The 22,856-nt window shown below is 46.4% G+C and overlaps 1 protein-coding gene across 1 annotated transcript; it reads left to right on the plus strand.

Moving 5' to 3' along the window:
- The first annotated feature begins 601 nt into the window (after window positions 1–601).
- LOC117735343 (probable G-protein coupled receptor 139) lies at window positions 602–11,537 on the plus strand. Its single transcript, XM_034539896.1, is given in 7 exon segments — window positions 602–749; window positions 10,553–10,665; window positions 10,668–10,695; window positions 10,698–10,822; window positions 10,824–10,933; window positions 10,977–11,023; window positions 11,026–11,537. Coding segments are annotated over 7 exon segments (1,083 nt in total).
- Window positions 11,538–22,856: the final 11,319 nt, after the last annotated feature.

Below are 22,856 nucleotides of genomic sequence, written 5' to 3' on the forward strand. Positions count from 1 at the left end.
CACTGCCCTCAAACTGGAACCCCTCTTTTTCTCTCTGAGCATCCCTCTGCCTCCTGCCTCCTGCCTCCTGCCTCCTGCCTCCTGCCTCCTGCCTCCTGCCTCCACCCTCAGCCTCCGTCTCTCTCCCTCACTTTCTGCTCTCTAGCATGCCTTTGCTCTCCATCTACCTTCCTCCCTCTTTCCCTCCCTCTCCCTTCTCTCCTCCTCTTCCTCCTCCTCCTCCTCCTTCTCCTCCCGCTGCGCTCTCGACTCGTTCTCATTCCCCCTCGTTCACACACTCAGGCAGCATCCTCCCCTCTCCATTTCTACCTTCATACTCACCTCTTCACACCTCCCTCTCCGCTCCTCTCGCCTCCTTCCTCGCCATCACCTACTAACACATATCATCCTGTTTGTTGTCTCCCTCCACTCTCTCCTCCATTTCTCCCTCCTTCTAGCACACTCAACCTTGTTTCCTCCCGCAAACTCGTGCACACACTCATGCTGATTGGCACCCAAGGACAGAGCACCCTCTCTCCTGTACCGGCGACCAGGCGGTCTGCTTGCGTGGCCCGGCTTCTGGACACTGAGCTCAGCTGAGGAAGAGGAGGAGGAAGAGGCCATGGAACACAGCCACATCTTCCCTGTTTTCTCCCCAAATGGGAGCACTTGGAGCACGGGGCAGCATCCCACTGAGTTTGCCCATGGATGCCCTCTCGGACCACTGCCCGTCATCTACTACAGCATCCTGCTCTGCCTCGGCCTTCCGGGTAAGAAATGCAGACACACAATTGTGTGTTTTGTGCGTGTGCCTAATCACAGGCAGGTCTCATTCTGTGTTAATCTGTGGGTTGCAGGAGTCATGCTTTGCATCTTGATTTGTTGTGCACTTGTCTGGAGGTTTGAGTGAGTGTGTCGTCTGCTCCACTCTTCACTCGTTGCACACACACACACACACACACACACACACACACACACACACACACACACACACACACACTGTTGATTTGTCATACTGACCTTGTGGCAAATCAATTGTGCATGCGCATGTACGTCATATGCTTTTGTCTGTGCTTGTGCCTGTTCACTTGGAGTTTGTACATCCATCTCTTGAGTTGCACATATTCAAGCACCATTCAAACAATAGAGGGAAACCAGTAGTTTAATGTGCAAAGCGTCATTAAATATGACTATTAAGCCTCGAAACTGCACCTATTTTGTTACTCTGGAGCAGTTCTAGCTTATGGGTGCATGACAGATTATGTGAGTAATGATTCCGGCTTGACCTCGGGACAAGTGTGTTACATGGCTCGTCTTGATGACCTGAATTAATGACACTTCCTCGTTGCGTCTTTTCCATTGACTGATTAGTCCGTTCACACTCACTGTCGGACCCATTTACTGCCTCTCACCCACTGCACGATCTACGAGCGCTGACCTAGTCTCATACGGGGAAGCAAAGTGCTGCGTGCATGTGCGATTATGAATGTGTGTCTGCGAGAGAGAGACAGGAAACGTGGAGGTCGAATGAAAGAGAAAAAGTGTTGAAGCCTAATCAGAGGTTGGGTTTTAGATGTTGAAAGCCCTCTGGATGGTCGGATACACATCCCCTCTGCTTCAGCCTGCCACCAACATGCTGGACTCATTCTGTGGTCAAGTAACACAAAGCTTAATGCAAGTGTTTCACTATTTAAAATCCGATGAGTACAATCAGGGACTTTTCAAAACAAATCTTCAATGCACAGTGAAAAGCTTTTGCTCCACAAGATTTACAGCCTTGTGAAAGTAGACGTCTTTCTTTCCGGTGAAATCTCGCCTGATTATTTCTCCTGCATTGGCAGATGAAGTCTTGCAGAAGCCATTCTCTCTTCTGTCATTTCAAAGTTTCTCCTGCGTCCGAAGTGTGATCTTCACAAATGAACAGCTGTGATCGAGGCTGTTCGTTTAATCGCCGCGTAACAATAACCCGGGATTGTAATGCGATCTTTTCAATGGCTGTCGGAATGAACTGATGCTTTGCAGCAGCCGAGATGAACTTATTCAATCTTTACGACGTTCCACTCGGTCTATATCCTGAATCTTTCATGAACGCGGCATCTGTGAGTAGTAGCGGCATGACCTACAGAACACTCTGAATGGATGTGAGGTTTCTACCTTGATTGTCAGCCATTGCTTCCGTTATAACAGCAGCAGGGCTTCAGGGAGACGTCGTCCGGACATTTCTTGACCTTTAAGCAGCAGCCAGAGAGGGGTCACATCAAAAACCCAGATTTGAGGATGAGAAGCGAGATGATGGAAGGTGATAAGAAAAGGGATTACACACATCAAGCCGTAGGGAATGACTTCTGCATGGCCCTAGGGAAATGATGAACTCCAATCTCCAGATGAACAGTATGGAGGATAAGGCAGACCATGACACCCAGAAGAAGAAGAAGAAGAAGAGCAGAATTAAGAGAAAGAGATTAATAACACAGAGCCAGTGAAGCAGCACCTCTGAGCCCGGAGTGGGGGCAGCTACAGATGACGGAGCTGAAACGAATTGCCACGTTTTTAATTAATCGCTAACTCTCTCTTTCTCTCTCTGCTCACCACGCCACGCTGAGACAGAACAGATGTGTGCTGGCATAGCAAACAGCACAATGCAGGTTTGGGGCTGTGACATGCCTGGAGTACAGAAGTGAGGCCTGCTCTTTAAACAGTGCAAATCTCCAAACAGTCAAAGCTAAGACACCGTACAGCATGTTGAAGATGATCAATGAGTCTGTGTGAAATAACCGGATGTTGAAGTGAAGCTGCTCTGATTATCCGGGCCGAGACAGCTGCTTGCATGCATATTTGTTTGAGTTGAATATTTCTCTGCACAATCAGTTCTTTTCGATGGCGTTTAGAGACTTTTCACCTGCACACATACATTTTAAATCCTACCTGGACTGCATTTAAATCATTTATTAATGTAGATTTGAGGGATTTATTTAAGATGGCCATTCAAGGTACCGTGGTATGATTATTTACTTTATATAAATGTTTTTTGTGCAAAGTCATAAACCGCAAAGTAACCAGTAACCTATGCTTGACATTATTAAGTATGGGGGTCGATATAACAACATTTGCCTCTGCAGCGGTAGAAAGTAAACGTAAACACTAAAGTTCAAGTATTCGAGCAAGGACATCTTTAACCTTGGAGACAGCGAGACTGTCGTAACAAGAAGAACAAGAGCAATGATGAATACAAAGAGACATAAAAAGGCGACAACAATAATCTAAATAGCTACACAAGGACACACACATAAACAATATAAAGTCTGAGTGTTGCTCTGCATGTCTGTGCTCAGGGGCCCATCGTCTCATGATCCCCTCAAGGTTGAATATGTGACAAGTGGTTGTGTGGAGTAGAGATGTGTGAACACTGTGTGTGTGTGTGTGTGTGTGTGTGTGTGTGTCCCTCCTTCACCTTGAACATTCTCCACAGTGTGTTGGTGCGTTGCCTCTTCCTTGAAAACTCAACCGTCAGCTGCGTGAGTGGCACACGTGAGACTTGAAAAACATCTCCCACTCCCACGTATCCACCCTCACGACGGTGAAAAGGTTGGGGAGGTTACGCACTAACAACCTTCTGTTCCAGCGTGGACCAGGTGTGAGACGCGACTTAATGAAGAGTCGGGCCCGAGTGATTTGCAGTTTGCACTATTGATCTGTCAATCTGCAACAGCGATAGGGCACCTGTGGTGGAATGGGGGCTTGTTAACGGATGCTATCACTCCAAAAGGGGAGTTTAAGGTGAGCTGTTAACTGCTAACTGAACGAAGAGGAGTTGAAGCATGGACAGTGGGGGAGAACAGAGCAAACATTAGGTACATCAAATGTAAGAGATTTCCAAGCTCTGGTTTGTCTCCAGAACAAAAAGAGTGTGTCAGCTCGTCGAGGGGAGACGAGCCAGCGAGGCCGCGGGAGGACAGAGGAGGCCAGAGGAGGACAGAGGAGGACAGAGGAGGCCAGAGGAGGACATAGGAGGACAGAGGAGGACAGAGGAGGCCAGAGGAGGACATAGGAGGACAGAGGAGGCCAGAGGAGGACATAGGAGGACAGAGGAGGACAGAGGAGGACAGAGGAGGCCAGAGGAGGACATAGGAGGACAGAGGAGGCCAGAGGAGGACAGAGGAGGCCAGAGGAGGACATAGGAGGACAGAGGAGGCCAGAGGAGGACATAGGAGGACAGAGGAGGACAGAGGAGGCCAGAGGAGGACAGAGGAGGACAGAGGAGGCCAGAGGAGGACATAGGAGGACAGAGGAGGCCAGAGGAGGACATAGGAGGACAGAGGAGGACAGAGGAGGCCAGAGGAGGACATAGGAGGACAGAGGAGGACAGAGGAGGCCAGAGGAGGACATAGGAGGACAGAGGAGGCCAGAGGAGGACATAGGAGGACATAGGAGGACAGAGGAGGCCAGAGGAGGACATAGGAGGACAGAGGAGGACAGAGGAGGCCAGAGGAGGACATAGGAGGACAGAGGAGGCCAGAGGAGGACAGAGGAGGCCAGAGGAGGACAGAGGAGGACAGAGGAGGACAGAGGAGGCCAGAGGAGGACAGAGGAGGACAGAGGAGGACAGAGGAGGACAGAGGAGGCCAGAGGAGGACAGAGGAGGACATAGGAGGCCAGAGGAGGACATAGGAGGACAGAGGAGGCCAGAGGAGGACATAGGAGGACAGAGGAGGACAGAGGAGGACAGAGGAGGCCAGAGGAGGACATAGGAGGACAGAGGAGGCCAGAGGAGGACAGAGGAGGCCAGAGGAGGACAGAGGAGGCCAGAGGAGGACAGAGGAGTCCAGAGGAGGCCAGAGGAGGCCAGAGGAGGACAGAGGAGGACAGAGGAGGACAGAGAAGGACAGAGGAGGCCAGAGGAGGACAGAGGAGGCCAGAGGAGGACAGAGGAGGCCAGAGGAGGACAGAGGAGGACAGAGGAGGCCAGAGGAGGACAGAGGAGGCCAGAGGAGGCCAGAGGAGGCCAGAGGAGGACAGAGGAGGCCAGAGGAGGACAGAGGAGGACATAGGAGGACAGAGGAGGCCAGAGGAGGACATAGGAGGACAGAGGAGGACAGAGGAGGCCAGAGGAGGACATAGGAGGACAGAGGAGGCCAGAGGAGGACAGAGGAGGCCAGAGGAGGACAGAGGAGGCCAGAGGAGGACAGAGGAGGACAGAGGAGGACAGAGGAGGACAGAGGAGGCCAGAGGAGGACAGAGGAGGACATAGGAGGCCAGAGGAGGACATAGGAGGACAGAGGAGGCCAGAGGAGGACATAGGAGGACAGAGGAGGACAGAGGAGGACAGAGGAGGCCAGAGGAGGACATAGGAGGACAGAGGAGGCCAGAGGAGGACAGAGGAGGCCAGAGGAGGACAGAGGAGGCCAGAGGAGGACAGAGGAGTCCAGAGGAGGCCAGAGGAGGCCAGAGGAGGACAGAGGAGGACAGAGGAGGACAGAGAAGGACAGAGGAGGCCAGAGGAGGACAGAGGAGGCCAGAGGAGGACAGAGGAGGCCAGAGGAGGACAGAGGAGGACAGAGGAGGCCAGAGGAGGACAGAGGAGGCCAGAGGAGGCCAGAGGAGGCCAGAGGAGGACAGAGGAGGCCAGAGGAGGACAGAGAAGGACAGAGGAGGACAGAGGAGGCCAGAGGAGGACAGAGGAGGCCAGAGGAGGACAGAGGCAGTAAATCAGAGACGGTGTTGGTGCAGTGAGTTGACTTTGTTTGACCAGCTGACAACCAAATGCTGTCACCACGGCTGAAGAAAACAAATCCCTGTGTTGATTGGCATGTTTTGGACAACAGTAATATGTCATTCTGAGGATAATCATTGCGCTGTGATCTGGGCGTCATCTCTGTGTTTCATCTTCCATCCATTTAACCCTTCTTCCCGTCTCTTCTCTGCATTTAATTCTCTCCTCTACCCTCAATTTTAAACACACTTTCACCATTCAAGGCAATAAAAAACCTTTGGAGAAGTTCCAAAAACACACTAGAACTGTTAACATTATTTATGAACACTTTAAACACAACACCCTGAGTTTGTCAGTCTGCAGCGTCTCATTACTGGCAGCACGGTTATCCGTTATGTAAGGACAGTCATCTCCACCAAACTTGGACTCGCTGGCCTGTCTTTAAAATGAATGTCTGTAAGAGGTGAGCAGAGGCAGAGCACTGCAGCAGCATCAATATCATTAGTAGCAACCAGGGCCTCGCTCTCTTAATAGGCCTATATTCTTTATTGCATCTCTCTTTTTCTCATGAGCTCCCTCTACCCTTCCTTATTAACTCTCAGATCACACACATCAAGATGATGCTCGCAATAAAATGTGTTGGATTGATGACATTTTCATAACATTACAAGCCAAGGATTTCAATTCATGAAGAATATCTGTGGGTTTGAAACAGTTTTTAAAACGCGTCCCCAAAATCATAATTTTATTTAGTGGCTTTGCAGCAGGGATGTGGTCCTGGCTTTGGTTTGGTAGAATTAAGGAATCGCCCTGCTTTATGTCCGGTCTGACACTGAGACCGACAAAAGGGAAATGGTTGTCATCAGGAACAAAGTGCTTGTGACCTTTGAAGCAAGCTTTGATATTCACCCCCTCTCTGTCTCCAGCCTCTTCCATTCCTCCCCCTCTCTACCTCTCTCAGTCTCATTCTGTGTTTCCATCTAATCCTCCCCTCCGTTCGCGCTCTCGTTTTTTTTTAACTATCTGTGACCTTCCTCAGACCACACTTTACTTCACCTTCCATCTATTTCCTCATCCCTCTCTTCTCCACTCGTCTTGTCTTATTAGCCTCCGGATAAGCCACCAAAGCCAAACCTCAATTTTCTCCAAATGACAAAAGAAAAGCACGAAAAAAGCAAAAAGATAATTGCAATGCTTACTTTCATTGTCTTTTTTGTAGAATAAATTCATTTTTATAATGGTTTATGTAATACGAGGCCCACGAGAAAGCCTAACGACTTCGGGTGCAGCATCTCATGCCTTGCCACCGGTTTTGAGGGGTGCACAGTGTCATCTGTCGACAGCCCGTCTGAGCGCGTCCCTTTAGTGGTGGGATGAGTCAGCCTCGTTACACCTCGAGGAGCACGGTGTGCCTTCTCTTTTCCCACTAAACAACGTCAATGGCCCTGTCCCTCGCCATATTATGGGTGCAGCAGGGGGAGTGCAGACACAAAGCACTCCCACACAAACACACAGAGAGGGTCGCCCATGCAAACACACACACACACACAGACACACACACACAAACAAACCGCAGCCCATTATCCGTCCTACAGGTGATTCTAATCCCCTCTCAGCTGGAGACACCGCAAAAAAAAAGAAGAAGATGGTGACACATTGTATGTGCTTCTGGCTGAAGTGTCCAGGCATGAGACGCACATTTCTCTATGTGAGTACGGAAGCCTCTTTGTATGTGTTGTCCTCAAGTCTCTGTTCTGTGTGTGCACGGATGTGCAGCTTTCCCCCCTCCCTGCGTCCAGAGACAACGTAAAGAGCAGGAGTCGGATGAAATGAATGAACAACAAGCTGGCTCAAGCTAAATGGAAATGTCAAGCTCGCTACGGATCCCTTTTGTTTGTCTGTAGAAGGCCCCATCTCACCGGGGAGCCCACACACAATAATACCCAGTGACAGTCGAAGCTTTCCTGTTTCCATTTCGTGTCACCGCTCCCTGTTTAGCGGTCAGAGGATAGAGAAAGTGAGAGAATTGATGGTACAAAAAGGTACAAAAGAGAGTGAGGCTGTGGATTTAAAGGCGGTGTACATTGTGCATCGTTTGTAACGCGCCTCCACCACCAAGTTTATGAGCAGCTCAGATCTTAGCAACAAACTTGTCGTGGTAGAAAGAACACAAACACTGATAAGAACCAGATTAGAGTCTGCAGGTGTGTATACGGTACACGCTGACAGCTGTGAGAGGTGTGTGTATGAAGCACGTACAAAGAGTCTGATTAAAACAACTGAAACAAGCGACATCAAAACTAGCTCAGTTACGATTTAGTATTGCACCGCTATAGCATGGTCAGAATCATGATGGATTTGTGCTCCTTTCCTTTCACCATATGTCCTATAATGCAACTAGACCACCACCAAGTGTGTCGGAGGGTCGGGTGTGTTATGCTAGTAGCGGCTAATGTATCTCATAATGAGATGAGGAGCTGGCTAACTCACTTCTTTCTAACTTAACGCTTAAGTTAAGATTCTTACCATAGAGTCTGTGCACAAGGCCAAGCTGAACGAATATTTCATGCACCAAATCAGTCCAAGGTCAACCTAAATTTAAATATATTGTGGATTTAATTTGCCGAGCAGACGAAGAAACAGACAGAAAGTGTAGCTGAAAAAAAAAAAGATCAATAACGCAGACGACCAAGATTCGACATGAAAGCAATTTAACTTGCCTGTGCAGAGGCCGGTGTGGTGCACGAGGGAGGGGCTCCGTAATGGAGGGGCGTGTGGTGCAATCCAGCAGCCCGGCAGGAACACAGATATCGGCTTGTCGAGTCTTGTAAACGGCTTTGACATCTCGTTTATGTTATTGATAGATTGTACGTTAATGTATTGGTGCATCCCTAATGCTGTTTGTGTGCATGTGTTAATGTGCGTGTGTGTGTGTGAGTGTGTGTGTCTGTTCTGCTGCACATCCTCCAGTCTGGGAAGGACATCTTTAGTCATTATCTGGAGCCGGCTTTGAAATTTGTAACCAGCTGACAGTGTTTGAGGCTGTGAAGTGTGATGTACCAGACTCCTAGCTGCCATACTTAATCCAATCCAAGATCTATTACTGCAGAGTGGGACAGGACCACAGAAAAAACATGCACGCGCACACACACACACACACACACACACACACACACACACACACACTGTATGGGCAGGGACAGCCGCTAAGTGCATTGATGTCGCAGTGATGCTGCGATGTAAATCAATGTTAGAGGCATCTTCGTCTGAGGAAACAGATCGGACAACTCTTCATGGCTCACCAGCAAGTTACACTAAATGGGGTTGGTTGGCAACGGTAAAGGTGTGTATCTGATTGCTATTTCAGGTAATTGAACTAATGAAATAGGAATCTTTGGAGACATTGGAAAAGTATTGATTTTTGCCTATAGTCACACATGTAATGAATGTTCTCAATGTGCAATGAGCTAACACACTAATGTCGCTTTGAAGAAATGTTTATGTCCAAATGCTATATAAGAGGTTTAAAGGATTTTGCACATGGAAGTTCATTCAAAATAATCGTACATAAGATCCATTAAAGGTGCAGTTTCCGACCCCTAATAGCACGATGCAGTAATGTTTCCAATAGAAGGTTCACATTATCTCTTGCATGCTGCTGCTATATGAAAATAGTCTGACGATAGTCTTGCGAATAGTTTCGTGCTATTCCACTGGTGCAAAGTTGGAAACAGTGACATGCCGAGGCAAAGATGACACGGCATGTTGGAAATTCCTCTGTACCAATGATGACAATAATTAACTTCACTGATTTTATTCGTTTCACATTCTAACAACACTACAGTGTGAGCACAGCCACCGTGTAGTGATGGGAATCACCTGAGAATAATATGCAGTAATATACCAGAATATTCCTATTGAAGGACAAAAGACATGTTAATGAGCCTGTTCAATGCAATCACCAAACTGCAGTTCCCCCTGAGAGGCAGAGAGCCGTGTTCCTCCCGTCTGGAGCAGGCGCACAGAGGTCATGCTTAGGTAGACGTGGCCGTGGAATAAATCACATCCAGGCCTTTGTGTCCACGTTCTTTTCAGTGAAAAATTGGTCCCCCCCAATCCTCGGCGAGTCAGCTTTGCTGCTTGTGAAAGAAATTGATAGAGTTGGAATAAATGAACAAGAAGGTGGCGAGGGAAACATTATTTAGGCAACACGGGAGGGAAGGTATGCCGATATATGTCGGGAATTTGGAGTAAAGAGTGAAAAGAGAACAGGGAGAGATGGGGCAGCCGGCAGAGTGGCTGCAGGAGTGAAGTCGGCAGACTGCCTCGGCTGCTGCACGTTGCCCTCCGGTTTCTGTTGCGGCTTTACTCTTTATTAAAGATAACAGTTTGGCCAAAGGAAGAGAGGCACATGCTGCTGGAATCACACAGCAGGTGTAGATGAAGAGGGAAAGCGGAGGGAGCAATAAACAGAGGGAGGATTACACAGGGGGAGGGCTGGTTGAACGTGGTGCACACTGACTGGAGGCGATAACAGATTCCATAATGTGTGCTCGTTGCTGGCGGTGGTGCTGAAAATCTTCCACATATTGCAAATATTGTTCCGTTTTACTCTTTGTGTGTTGTGTGCTTGTGTAAGAGCAGTCACTCTTTTGTGTTGGCTGCACCTGTTGTACAAAGCATGTGTATGTTGTTGTGTCTTCTTGACTGCCTGCCCATTAACACTCAATCTTTCTGTTTCCTTCCCTGCCCCAACCTGTGCCCATTCATTTTCCAACCTCGTCAATCTTTTTTCCTTTTTCCTGTTCATTTCCCAATTTCTGCTTCTAATCACCTCCTTCGTCCCCTCCTTCCTCCTCCCAGCTAACATCCTAACAGTGGTCATCCTGTCCCAGCTGGTGCTGCGTCGTCAGAAGTCCTCCTACAACTATCTCCTAGCTCTGGCAGCCGCCGACATCCTGGTTCTGCTCCTCATTCGTTTTTTGTCGACTTCATATTAGAGGACTTTATTTGGGCACGGCTCTGCCTCCGTCACTAAACAACGCAGTACAGGTTCTGGAGTTCTCCTCCATCCACACCTCCATCTGGATCACCGTGCTCTCACCATTGACCGTTACATCGCTTGTGTGCCACCCCGCTTCGCTACCATACAGTCTCCTTCCCGGCCCGCACACGAAGGGTGATATTTGCTGTGTATATTGGGTGCCTGATCTCTGCAGCTCCTTATTACTGGTGGCCCGAGCTGTTGGCCACAGCCTGCTGGGGTTGGGCAGTGTCGGAGGAGGAGGGGAGGGCAACAGGAGAACGTGGCCCAGCATGTCCTGGTGTGGGCCCACGCGCCACCGTCTACATCCTCCCCTGCACTGTCTTCTTCTCCCTCAACGCCGTCATCGTCCGTAAGCTGCGCAGACGCCGCAGCTGCTTCCGTCTGCGCGGCTACTCGACTGGCAAGACCACCGCCATTCTCCTCGCCATCACCTCCATTTTCGCCGTTTTGTGGGCGCCACGCACCCTCATGATCCTCTACCACTTCTACTCCCCTCCTCCAGTCTCACAAGCCGCCGGCCGACTGCTCCACGTGCTCACTGATCTGGCGAACATGCTAGCGTTGCTCAACACGGGGGTCAACTTCTTCCTCTACTGCTTCATCAGCAAGCGCTTCCGAGGCATGGCGGCCAACGTCCTGCGAGCCCTGCTCCACTGCCGGAAGCAGCCCCCGCCGTTCTATGCCAGCCACAACTTTTCCATCACAAGCAGCCCTTGGATCTCACCAGCCAACTCCCACTGCATCAAGATGTTGGTGTACCAGTATGACAAAAATGGGAAACCCATCTGTATTTCCTCTTGAGTACTCAGCCACCAGCAGCCGCCCCCACCCTTCAGTTGTTGGGGAACACATTGTCTCCTTGGTGACCAGCTTTGGAACTCTTTGAGGCTTGAAAATGTCAACACGCCTGGAGAGCACACAGGGGACAGTTTAGCTAGCTGTGAGCGCTAACAAAGTGGTTGGCTAGCAAGGTGGAAAAAGCAAACAGCAGATGCGTGCTTGACAAAAAATGGCTTCATATGTTCAATAAAGTATTCACAATGCAGCGACCAGCATCAAACAGATGTTGATTGTTTCCCTCATGCAAAAAAATACAGCTACCGTAAGAGACTGACTGCTGGCTCGCAGGACATCGCCACCATCTATCAATGACTTTTACGAGCCACAGCGCTACAGACTAAACTGGCAACTACATGAATCCTCGGTGAAGCTTCAAACGCCTGACATTGATTTCTTTATTGAGGCTCTCTGTTGCTCACTGCCACGAACGGTGAGGATTTTCTTTGTCCGTTGGGAGTCATTTCCAGAAAGCAGAGACATCCAGTCAGTCTGGGCACTGAACAGCTCACCTCGAGGGGTGATTCACTCAGGCAGAGCCACCGACGGTTCTGGCTGTCTCTCAAGCAATGCTAAAACAGCGCCGTCATTTCCAGTTCAATATGCAGAAACATCTCAAAGGCATTTCGACTTGGGCTTTCCTAAAAATGAACAGCCCGGTCTGACTTTCCTCGTGTGTGTGCCGAGTTCATCCTCGCTGTCACGCCATGAAAGTCGGCGCACGCCATGAAAGTCAACCCACAGATTGTCGTAGGATGAGTAGTCTATCTCTGCTTATTGTTGGTTAAATATTTATTAACGGTAGACTTGACTGTTATTGTATAGCTTCACAAAAATACAAGACAAAAAATATGACGGCTCCAAGCTGTCGTTAATCTAGTGATCACATTTCCAATATTAGGTAGAGGAAATTTCTGCTATTAGTAGATAGTCCTCTATTAACTATTAATGGTACTTGATGACTTACTGTTAGCCATTATCTGGATGAATATAATGAATGTAACGTCTCTTAACCCCTTTAGCTTTCTGAGCGACTGAGAGAAAAAGAGAGAGACAGAGAGGACGGTTTGTTTTCCCTCGTCCAAGGTTTTATGTCCCATGATGCAGCAGTGAATTTGGTCTCAGGGCCACAGTGACACATTTTAGCTGCGCTCATTCTGCTGCTGGCTGATGGAAATACAGTAAAAAAATACAACGCAAAACACACTCGCATACATCAACAGTGCCTCAGTGCTGCCTGAGTCCTGCCCGGTAACAAATGTTAACGCGCACACACACACACACACACACACACACACACACACATGTACTCTGTATTGCCCACCGAAACAGCACATTGAGATCAATGCACATCCAGACACCTTGCGGCATTAGCAGTCTTCATCTATCTAGCAAGAATGGAGCCGTGCCAAAGGGTATATATTTCTGCTAATACCTGCCTTGAGGTATCAGACGCGGCAGGTCTCGTTTTATTGGATGAGGCTTTAAATGTGATGGATGTTCGGTTCTTCTGTCATAACTGGTCTCATGCCCTCCAAACTCTGCTTCGACACTTTGGGGGCAGCTGTGGCCATCGTCCACCATCGCAACACGTTGAACAACAAACTGTCTGCAGATGAAAATCAGGGCAAATGTTTCCTTATGTCTAAGTCAGTTATATAACATGTGACTCAACAGCTTCATCAGACTTTTTAAACAACTTAACAGTGTGTTTTCTAAACCAGTAAATATATGAGATGATTATTATAGGCGTTTGGCTTGTTTGTCCCTGTTTTCTGGGTTAAATTGGGATTCATCGTGACGGGAACTATTTTTATCCTTATCCTCACAAGGACTGAGTGCTCGTATGTGATTGGCTGACACGTCGGCTTGCCAGATGATGTCACGTTGCAATGCGGTATAACTTGAGCCTGGTTTAACCTGTTTGTGTTGTGCACAGCTGGTCAGGGCCTGAATAAAGCCATATTCTACTTAGCTTCACGTCAGCCAAAGTCTGCAATTCAAGGTAATTAAACACAGATTTACGTACTATGTTTCACATTTCTCAAATCGCTACCTACCAATCATTTGAATATGACAATTGTACACGATACGGTCTTCGACCAATCTAATTACATAACTGTTCGAGAGACAAGGACTGTCTTGTGATGCATGTATAGCTGATACAATATTTTTCCATAAAAGGGAAAAGTAATTTGTCGCAAGAAGGTAAATATGCTGTAATTGTACCGTACTGAAAATGCTTTACAAAAACAATCAAGAAAAATAAAGTAAGCGATAAAAAGACAACAAGCAATAAAAGTTTTTTAAAAAGCACACAAACGATAGATTTTCAAATATTTATATATTTAAGAGCTTTTAAAACAACACTATACCACTGGGCTGTCATGCACTGGTCAATTAAAACATTTTGGGGGTTTTATTTCCATAGTATGTCTTCTTTAAGTCTAATGAAAAGATTGCATTTAGAAGCAGTTATAATGCTAATCCAAACATACAATTTCAGAAAATGTGTAATACAAAAAACCCTATTTACCCTATTTACCTGTAGTGTCCTCCAAATTCCTTCTGTAAAAACATCTGTAAAACAAGAATCTAATGTTCAGATTTCTGTTCTGGAGAAATACGTGTAATCCAATAAACAATCTTAATGCAAATGATTAACTGTGTAAGTTTAAAAGCAATATTTATGAGTTCTTTATTGTTAACCCAGGGTGTCTGCCCTTAAGCTTTTACGCTGTGTTGCAATGTCGTGTAATTTAGATATAAAGAATATAGTTGGTGAATGACTTTGATCGAATAGGAATTATGACCAAAACAACAAAGACCCAAATTGTTACTGTGAAAAAAGTGTAATTATTTCTAATCAGTCAGAATTACATTAACATTACATTACATTCCCACTTCAGTTGTGACCTCAGACCAACATTTCTTTGTTCCTCACAAATAGATTTTCTTCAAAATGAAATGTTAATGAAAGAGCACCGATCGCCACTTTCTACTCACCTCACTCCACTGCAGTCCTCCCACTGCTCCCTCTCTTTCCTCCCACTCCTCTTTCCTCCCACTCCTCTTTCCTCCCACTGCTCCCTCTCTTTCCTCCCACTCCTCTTTCCTCCCACTGCTCCCTCTCTTTCCTCCCACTGCTCCCTCTTTCCTCCCACTGCTCCCTCTCTTTCCTCCCACTCCTCCCCCTCTTTTCTCCCACTGCTCCCTCTTTCCTCCCACTGCTCCCTCTCTTTCCTCCCACTGCTCCCTCTCTTTCCTCCCACTGCTCCCTCTCTTTCCTCCCACTCCTCCCCTCTTTTCTCCCACTGCTCCCTCTCTTTCCTCCCACTGCTCCCTCTCTTTCCTCCCACTGCTCCCTCTTTCCTCCCACTGCTCCCTCTCTTTCCTCCCACTGCTCCCTCTTTCCTCCCACTGCTCCCTCTCTTTCCTCCCACTCCTCCCCTCTTTCTCCCACTGCTCCCTCTTCTCTCCCACTGCTCCTCTCCTGCTTCTCCTCCTCACTCTCTTCCCCTCTGCTCTCTCTCCTCCCACTGGCTCCCTCTCTTTCCTCCCCCTGCTCCCTCTCTTTCTCCCACTGCTCCCTCTTTCCTCCCACTGCTCCCTCTCTTTCCTCCCACTGCTCCCTCTCTTTCCTCCCACTGCTCCCTCTCTTTCCTCCCACTCCTCCCTCTCTTTCCTCCCACTGCTCCCTCTTTCCTCCCACTCCTCTCTCTCTTCCTCCCACTGCTCCCTCTCTTTCCTCCACTGCTCCCTCTTTCCTCCCACTCCTCTCTTTCCTCCCACTCTCCTCCCTCTCTTTCCTCCCACTCCTCTTTCCTCGCTCCCTCTTTCTGCTCCCTCTTTCCTCCCACTCCTCTTTCCTCCCACTGCTCTTTCCTCTGCTCCCTCTTTCCTCCCACTCCTCTTTCCTCCCACTGCTCCCTCTTTCCTCCCTCTCCTCCCACTCTCTTTCCTCCCACTGCTCCCTCTTTCCTCCCACTCTCCCTCTTTCCTCCCACTGCTCCCTCTTTTCCTCACTCCCCTCTTTCCTCCCACTGCTCCCTCTTTCTGCTCCCTCTTTTCTCCCACTCCTCTTTCCTCCCACTCCTCTTTCCTCCCACTGCTCCCTCTTTCTGCTCCCTCTTTCCTCCCACTCCTCTTTCCTCCCACTGCTCCCTCTTTCTGCTCCCTCTTTCCTCCCACTCCTCTTTCCTCCCACTTTATGTCAAATGCACTCGCTCAAAGTTAATTTCTCGTGTCCTTTTTCTACTCGTTAACTGATTGCCTTGAAGTCGTGCGGCTGCATGTGCAAACTGAGCATACGGCTCCGTCATTTCTCTTTAGAAAATGGATCCATGCGGTTCGGGACCTCGAGGAGAAACCGGTGGATGTCAAGAGTTATTTGATGTAAATGAACACCCAAAAGGGTCGATACCCGGTAACCACTCAGCGAGTCCATCACACATCCTCAGCAGGACGTTTAGTGTAAAGGCACCAAAATATGTGCTTTAATCCTCAATCAATAATGCCTAATGGTCCTACGATGATCATTAAGAAAGTAAGAACACAAATAAATGATTAAGGCCTCAACCCGAATAGCTCACGCCGGATCAATGTTGCCATGACATTCATCTCACGTGTTAACCCTCTCCAGTGTTCCAGGCGATGTTAATGTGACATTTGTGGGAGGGCCGGCGCCTTCAGTCCCGCGGCCTCCTGGGAGCGAGGCAGGCAAAGCAGCTTTAGGAAACCAAAGCGAATGGATGAGTGGGGGGTGTTGAAAGAGTGTCACATGCAGGTGTCTCTTTGTCTCCCACGTGAGGCAGGAGGGAGCAGGTGGGAGGGTGTGTGTGTGTGTGTATGTGTGTGAGAGTGGAAGATGGGGAGGGGGAAGGGCTGGGGGTTGATGCAAAGAAATTCTCCCCCATTATGATAAGATCTATATTTTCTTCAGCCAGATATTAAAAAGATAACAAAACATAAATCAATCAGAGGGTGAAATTGTATTTTCTCTCTCACACCTCCTCTCCGTCTCTCTCTCTCTACCTGCTTAGCTCTACAATGTGTGTGTGCGTGCGAGTGTGTGTACAAAATGTCCGTCTTAGACAGAAAGAAGCTTTAAAAAAAATGTGTGTGCCATAGACCTGTAATGTATGACATCAAATATGTATTTTTACTCAATCATGATGAATATAATTACATACAGCACAGTATTATAACGATATATAACCATGAATGTAAAACTGACGCTTCTGTCATTTTTGTTGGTATTTTTCTGATAGTGATTTTCTACACAATGACCATTTTTAAGTATTTTACCTTTCTCCATGGCAGTGTTTCAGAACTGTGTTTTTTGATCGTACTGGAGTAACTATAGGCTTGCATAATTCCGTTTTGTTCCTCCTAATGAATGTATTGACTGTATAAAGAGTATGTATTACAGTTTTGATTGAAGAAATAAAGAGTATCTCTAAAGATTGAGATATAGTGCCACTGTTTATTGGATGAAACTAAACAATCTATTAATGTTACATTTTGAAATACTTTTGCTTTCTGGATAGTTTACATGTTATATTAAACACTAATGTCAAATCACAATATAATTTCTGAACAATTACCCAGTAGTCTATTTGGATTTCTGACACGTTTACAGGAAAGAATGGTATAATTAAGTACCATCATAGGGAAAAGGGCCCTTTTATATTGATTATAGTAACCCATTCCAACCACAGCTGAACTAAATATTCATGTGACCTAATGCCTTGGACATCATTGCAGTCATACTCATTGACATTTTAAAATCTGATCCAAATCCAACTTTACGAAAGGGTGTTTGAAGACGGTGACGCTGAGAATCAACACGACTTTTAAACACGCTAAACACGCCGCAGAGCACGTACAGCAGTTCTACATCCACCACTTTGTGTATTTTGTTAGTGTGATATCAGTTTTGATATGATTCATGTGCAATGCAGTGACAAACAGAGCTGTGTTGATCCACAGCACCGGCTCAACTTTAACAATCCAGGTGTTAATCAGAAGCTCACAGAGAAAGGAGGGATTCAGTGTGTGTGTGTGTGTGTGTGTGTGTGTACATGTGAGAGACCAATTAAAGTCTTGACAGCGGCGCTGACTCAGTCGACACTTTGTCCGTGTCAAGATAACAGAGCATAGTGTACATGAGATCAAACACACACAAAGATTGCATCAGCCTATAATCACCTCTGGTTGAAGTTAAAGCAACACGAGTGTGTCAACTTTCAAACCCATTCCGCCAATCACCGCTCATATTCACAGGCCGCCGTCGTCAAAACACAGAGCTCCCGACGGGACAATGGACACCCGAACAGTCCTCGTGCGGCTCGCTGCTGACTGACGGATGCAATCAAACCAGCAGCTGCAACAAAAAGAACCAGTTACACAACCTGCAGCTGGCCTCGTTCAATAAAGCAGCACATCGTGAGGTCACTGCACTTTTCATCCATACCCTAAAATAAAATAGAAAAAGGTGAGCTGGTTAGCCCTGAACTGTCTTTCATGTGACCCGTTATGCAATAGACGAGGTGAGAGAGAGAGAATGAGAGGATGAAGATAGAAAGATGGAAGGTGTGTGTCTGTACGTGTGTGTGTACCTGTGTGTGTGTGTGTACCTGTGTGTGTGCGTGTGTGTGTACGTGTGTGTGCGTGTGTACGTGTGTGTGTGTACGTGTGTGTGTGTCTGTACGTGTGTGTTTGTGTGTGTGTGTGTCTGTACGTGTGTGTACGTGTGTGTGTACGTGTGTGTGTGTACGTTTGTGTGTGTGTGCGTGTGTGTGTGTGCGTTAGTGTGTGCGTGAGTGTGTGCGTGTGTGTGCGTGTGTGTACGTGTGTGTGTGTCTGTACGTGTGTGTGTGTAAGTGTGTGCGTGTGTGTGTGTGCGTGAGTGTGTGTGTGTGTACGTGTGTGTGTGTGTGTACGTGTGTGCGTGTGTACGTGTGTGCGTGTGTGTGTGTGTGTGTGTGTGCGTGAGTGTGTGTGTGTGTGTGTGTGTGTGTGCGTGAGTGTGTGTGTTCGTGTGTGTGTGTGTGTGTGTGTGTGTGCGTGAGTGTGTGTGTGTGTGTGTGTGTGTGTGTGTGTGTGTGTGTGTGCTCACTGCCAAGTCTCACGAGTGTGTTGCTGCAGTGATAAAGATGGATGAGTCTGTCTGCTGCTGCTTTGATTGGGCTGCTGCTGATAGTGAATGTGCACATGCAAATATTTATTTATTTATTTGGACCTCAGGCTGAAAGAAGACATTAAAGAGAGAGAAGGACATTTCTAACTCTGTCAAAGCCGTTTGTTACATCTGCCAAAGCGGAAACTATGAATCATCAACTATGAATTCATATTGACAAGAGTCTGCAGACTTTTACTCCAACCAAGACTCTCTTTTGGTGGTTTATATATTTGTATTCACATAAACTGTTACACAGATCCTGCTTTATACGGTATAAGGATGCTTTTAAATGTATCCAGCGACATTCAATCAGGAAGGGACAAGAAATTAAGTGAAATATAGCAGCGCATTGTATCATATTTTTAAACATATCCTCGTCAATCTCTCCCTTATATTATTATATTCATAATATGATCATGTGAAATAATGCAAAGGGATACAATGTTGTTAATGTCTTTGAAATACAAGCTGCTAGAGTCTTACTTTGGGGTTGTGAAACTTTAAGAATAAAACTGACAACGGCTGTTTTCCATCAAGCTGGCTTCAGTTTCGGGGTCTTGGTGTTTATCATGTAAACTGTCCGACACCCATCATCACCCCAACATGTCCTGCAATGAATAAGAGATTGTTTTTTTTAAAGGAAATTATGATGTATTTTTGAAATAGCTACATTTTAACAGGAGGAACAATAGTTTTCTTCCACTATGTTGTTAAATGATCTGGTTCTGGATTACTTTTGTGGTAATTAGATTAAGAGCTTCGAATGTTGACAGCAAATGTGTGTGTGTGTGTGCGTGTGTGTGTGTGTGTGTGTGTGTGTGTGTGTGTCTGTGTGTGTGTGTGTGTGTGTGTGTGTGACGTATTTAGACTTTGAATGAGATCCAGGGGGACCCGATTGGAGCGCTGCCCGGTGGCAGACAGCTGGTAACATTTGACTTGTGATGCTCTTGTTGGTTTGGTTCCTCTGTGGCTGGACATCTACCCTCTTGGAGCTGCTCACCTGGCCCATAAAGACCTGAAGAGCTGGGTCTTGGTTCTTCGTGTGATCACAAGCAACCCTCCCATAGTGAGTCATTGGATTTGATGCTTCTGCAGTTCCATTAATTTGCTTAATGGCGCTGTAACGCAGACATTTTAAAAGCTCAGAGTCTGAGCAGAAGGCATCAGGTTTCTCAGATGATTTATGGATTCAAATAAAGTTCTCGGAGTATTATGATTATCATTATTATGCCAGACAAAATCTTTTTTTCTTGCAGTCCTCACAATATCCTTCAAGATGACACCATTTGTGCTTTATGACTTCAGCTGGGGCTTTTAATGGAGCATGCACATCCACTTAACCTTGGAGAGGCACCATACGGAGCTTTTACGTGTTTAAATCATAAACTGCTCATATAAAATGTATTAAGGAGGGTGGACAAGAAACAGCAATCCAATAAAATTACCCTGCAAACAAATAGTACTGTACTGCAATGTATTTCTAAGCACACAGACAAGAGCTACAGATCTGTACTACTGAGTTTCTACACAAGGAAATCACATAAAAAACACAACTTTAAGTCTTTATATTTGTATTTATTAGAGATGTGCTCACGAGTTTCTTGGAAATAAGTAATTCAGCATGAAAACAAAAGCATAAATAAAGATGAACGGACTAAGAAAATCTTAGTCGACTGAGACCAAAATGTCCGATTAGTAGTTCCTGATATTTTCTTCACAAGTGTTGAATTCATGGCCCAGATGTTTTATTGGATTGCATTATATTGTTATTGCTTCCCCTCCGTGTCTCTGACAGCCTCGGGCTCTCTCTAAAATACTCAACTCATCTTCTTCACTGACCAATAATCGCTATCATCTTTTGTCTAGTCAAAATAAAACAACAGAAGCGAGGAGACGGCAGACGAGGTTCATGTTCTTCACACAGAAGAATTACCAACAATTGATTTCCAAACAAGTCTCACCGTGCACAGATAATCGACTGACACGCTAAGAGACGTCAGTAACGATTTATTTCTGCAGGATTACAAGTGTGTCACACATGAGCCTTTTTCTAACTGACTGCAGCTGGTGGAAAATTACTCCCGGACAAAATTGTACTCTGGCATGATGGAGCTTCAAAGTGGTTCTTTAACTGCAGCTTTATGTTCAGGGACAGAGAGCGCAGCATTGTGCTAGGTGGTCAAATCCTCATTAAACCACTCGTGCTGTGCAGTTTAACACTATTCATTTCTGATGGGGCTCTCAAAATATCCCAAATATATATATTTTATGAATTAGTCTGATCATTTGATATTTAAATCAATGCAAGCATCAGATACCCAAAATGAACATACAGGTTTAGAGCAGATATTTTTGGTTATTTACCCTGGTGCACCAAACTGGACGTATTTTAAGTTGATGTGAATGTGATGAAGGCAACCAGCAGTTTTAACCTCATTCACACCACATCCACCGGAAGTAGTTAGCAAGATTAGATTTAAGTTAAAATAACACTTCATAATAATTAAAGGAGCCTTGTGGAGCTTTCTGGTAAACAAGCACAACTTGTATTTACATTCTTTGGACGTCAGTGGCTTGTACAAGTGATTTTGCCACATTCACAAATGTTCTCGTATTATTAATTTTCACTTAGATACGAACGCAATGGAGTCGGAGTCACGCACAGTTATGCTGCTGTTAAAGCTATCAATGGGTTCACTTATGAATTGCTGTTTAAAGTTATAGACTTTCCTTTATCGATCTCTGAAAACAGGTCTTCAATATAAGACATAAGAGGCAGGTAAGCTTAAATGGTATTATTGGGTGGTTAATTATGCTAAATGTTAACATAATACAAACAATGTTGTTGCATGAGGTCCATTGTGTTTATCCTTGAGGCTCAAAAAACCTCTTTCTTCATAAAGACAATCGTTTTTTTTAAACTTTACACCCTATGCTCACATGTTTGCCAGCTCGTCGTCTCCTTCGTTCTTGTTCTTGTTTATTTGGTGATGAATGTTTGGTAGAGAAATGCCTGTTGAACTTTTCAACGGCTTTATGGTTAAAGGTAGTGCTTAACTTAAACTTTAAGCTCACCTCAATCGCACTCGTGGCTTTTCTGTGATGGAGCGATATGATGAACCCATGCTGATCCCATTTTCATCACACCTATGTCCTTCTCCCCCGCTGCCTCGCCTGCCTGCTTAACGTATCACCGGCCTCTGCTTCCATCCAGCTGACCGCACCACCTTGATGTTGGGGTAGTGCTTAATTCAGGGCGGTTTGAGCATCAAACAATCTGCAAGTCCAAACAACTACGGACACAAAAGGTCACCTGTGACGGTGACGCCTGGCACTATTGTATGGGTGAGATATTATGCACATGCACCTGACAAATTGTTAATGTTTGCATCATAAAAGATGGATTTGGTGAAAGACCACGAAGCGGTTTGATCAGAGGGGTTTTCTACCAGGTGGTGCACTGCATGCAACCCTAGAAACCACATGAAGATGATCGATCCGAAGCTCTTTTTCATGCACAAAACACTCACTGCTGCCGGAATTCCTCCCCGAGGTCCTAAATAATCAAGCTGAGGTTTAACTGAGCGAGTCCAGCAGCTCACATTAAAGCTGCGGCGCATGGACAGAGGAGGCCCTCCCCACCTTCCTCAGGGACACATTGTGAAGTGATGAAAAATACAAAAGGATGGTCACAGGTTTAACGAGACAGAGGAACTCCTCTTGCGCCTCCATTCATCCTCTCTCTCTTTGCTCTCCTCCTCTTTTCTACAGTCGAAAGGTTTCCTCCAGGGCCAGACTCCCACAGAAGTGCAACAACGGTCTCTTTCTTCTTCTTCTTATGTTATCCTCTCTGAAGAGCTTTAGAATTCCCCCTCTTTAATCAAACAGCGTATCAAAATGCAAGAAACAAATGGCAGCAACAGCAATCCATCAACACATTGGAGCCTCATGCATATCTGATGAGGAGTACAGTACGAACAACACAATGCAACAGCGTTCTGATGATCGTGTCCATTTTTTCTTTCAGCTTCTCGCTTTTCTTTTCTTTTTTGTTTTTTACCATAAACCCACTGACTCATCCAACTTTGAAGAATTTCCAC

Source organism: Cyclopterus lumpus, chromosome 8, assembly GCF_009769545.1.
Source record: "Cyclopterus lumpus isolate fCycLum1 chromosome 8, fCycLum1.pri, whole genome shotgun sequence".
Classification (NCBI taxonomy): Eukaryota; Metazoa; Chordata; class Actinopteri; order Perciformes; family Cyclopteridae; genus Cyclopterus; species Cyclopterus lumpus.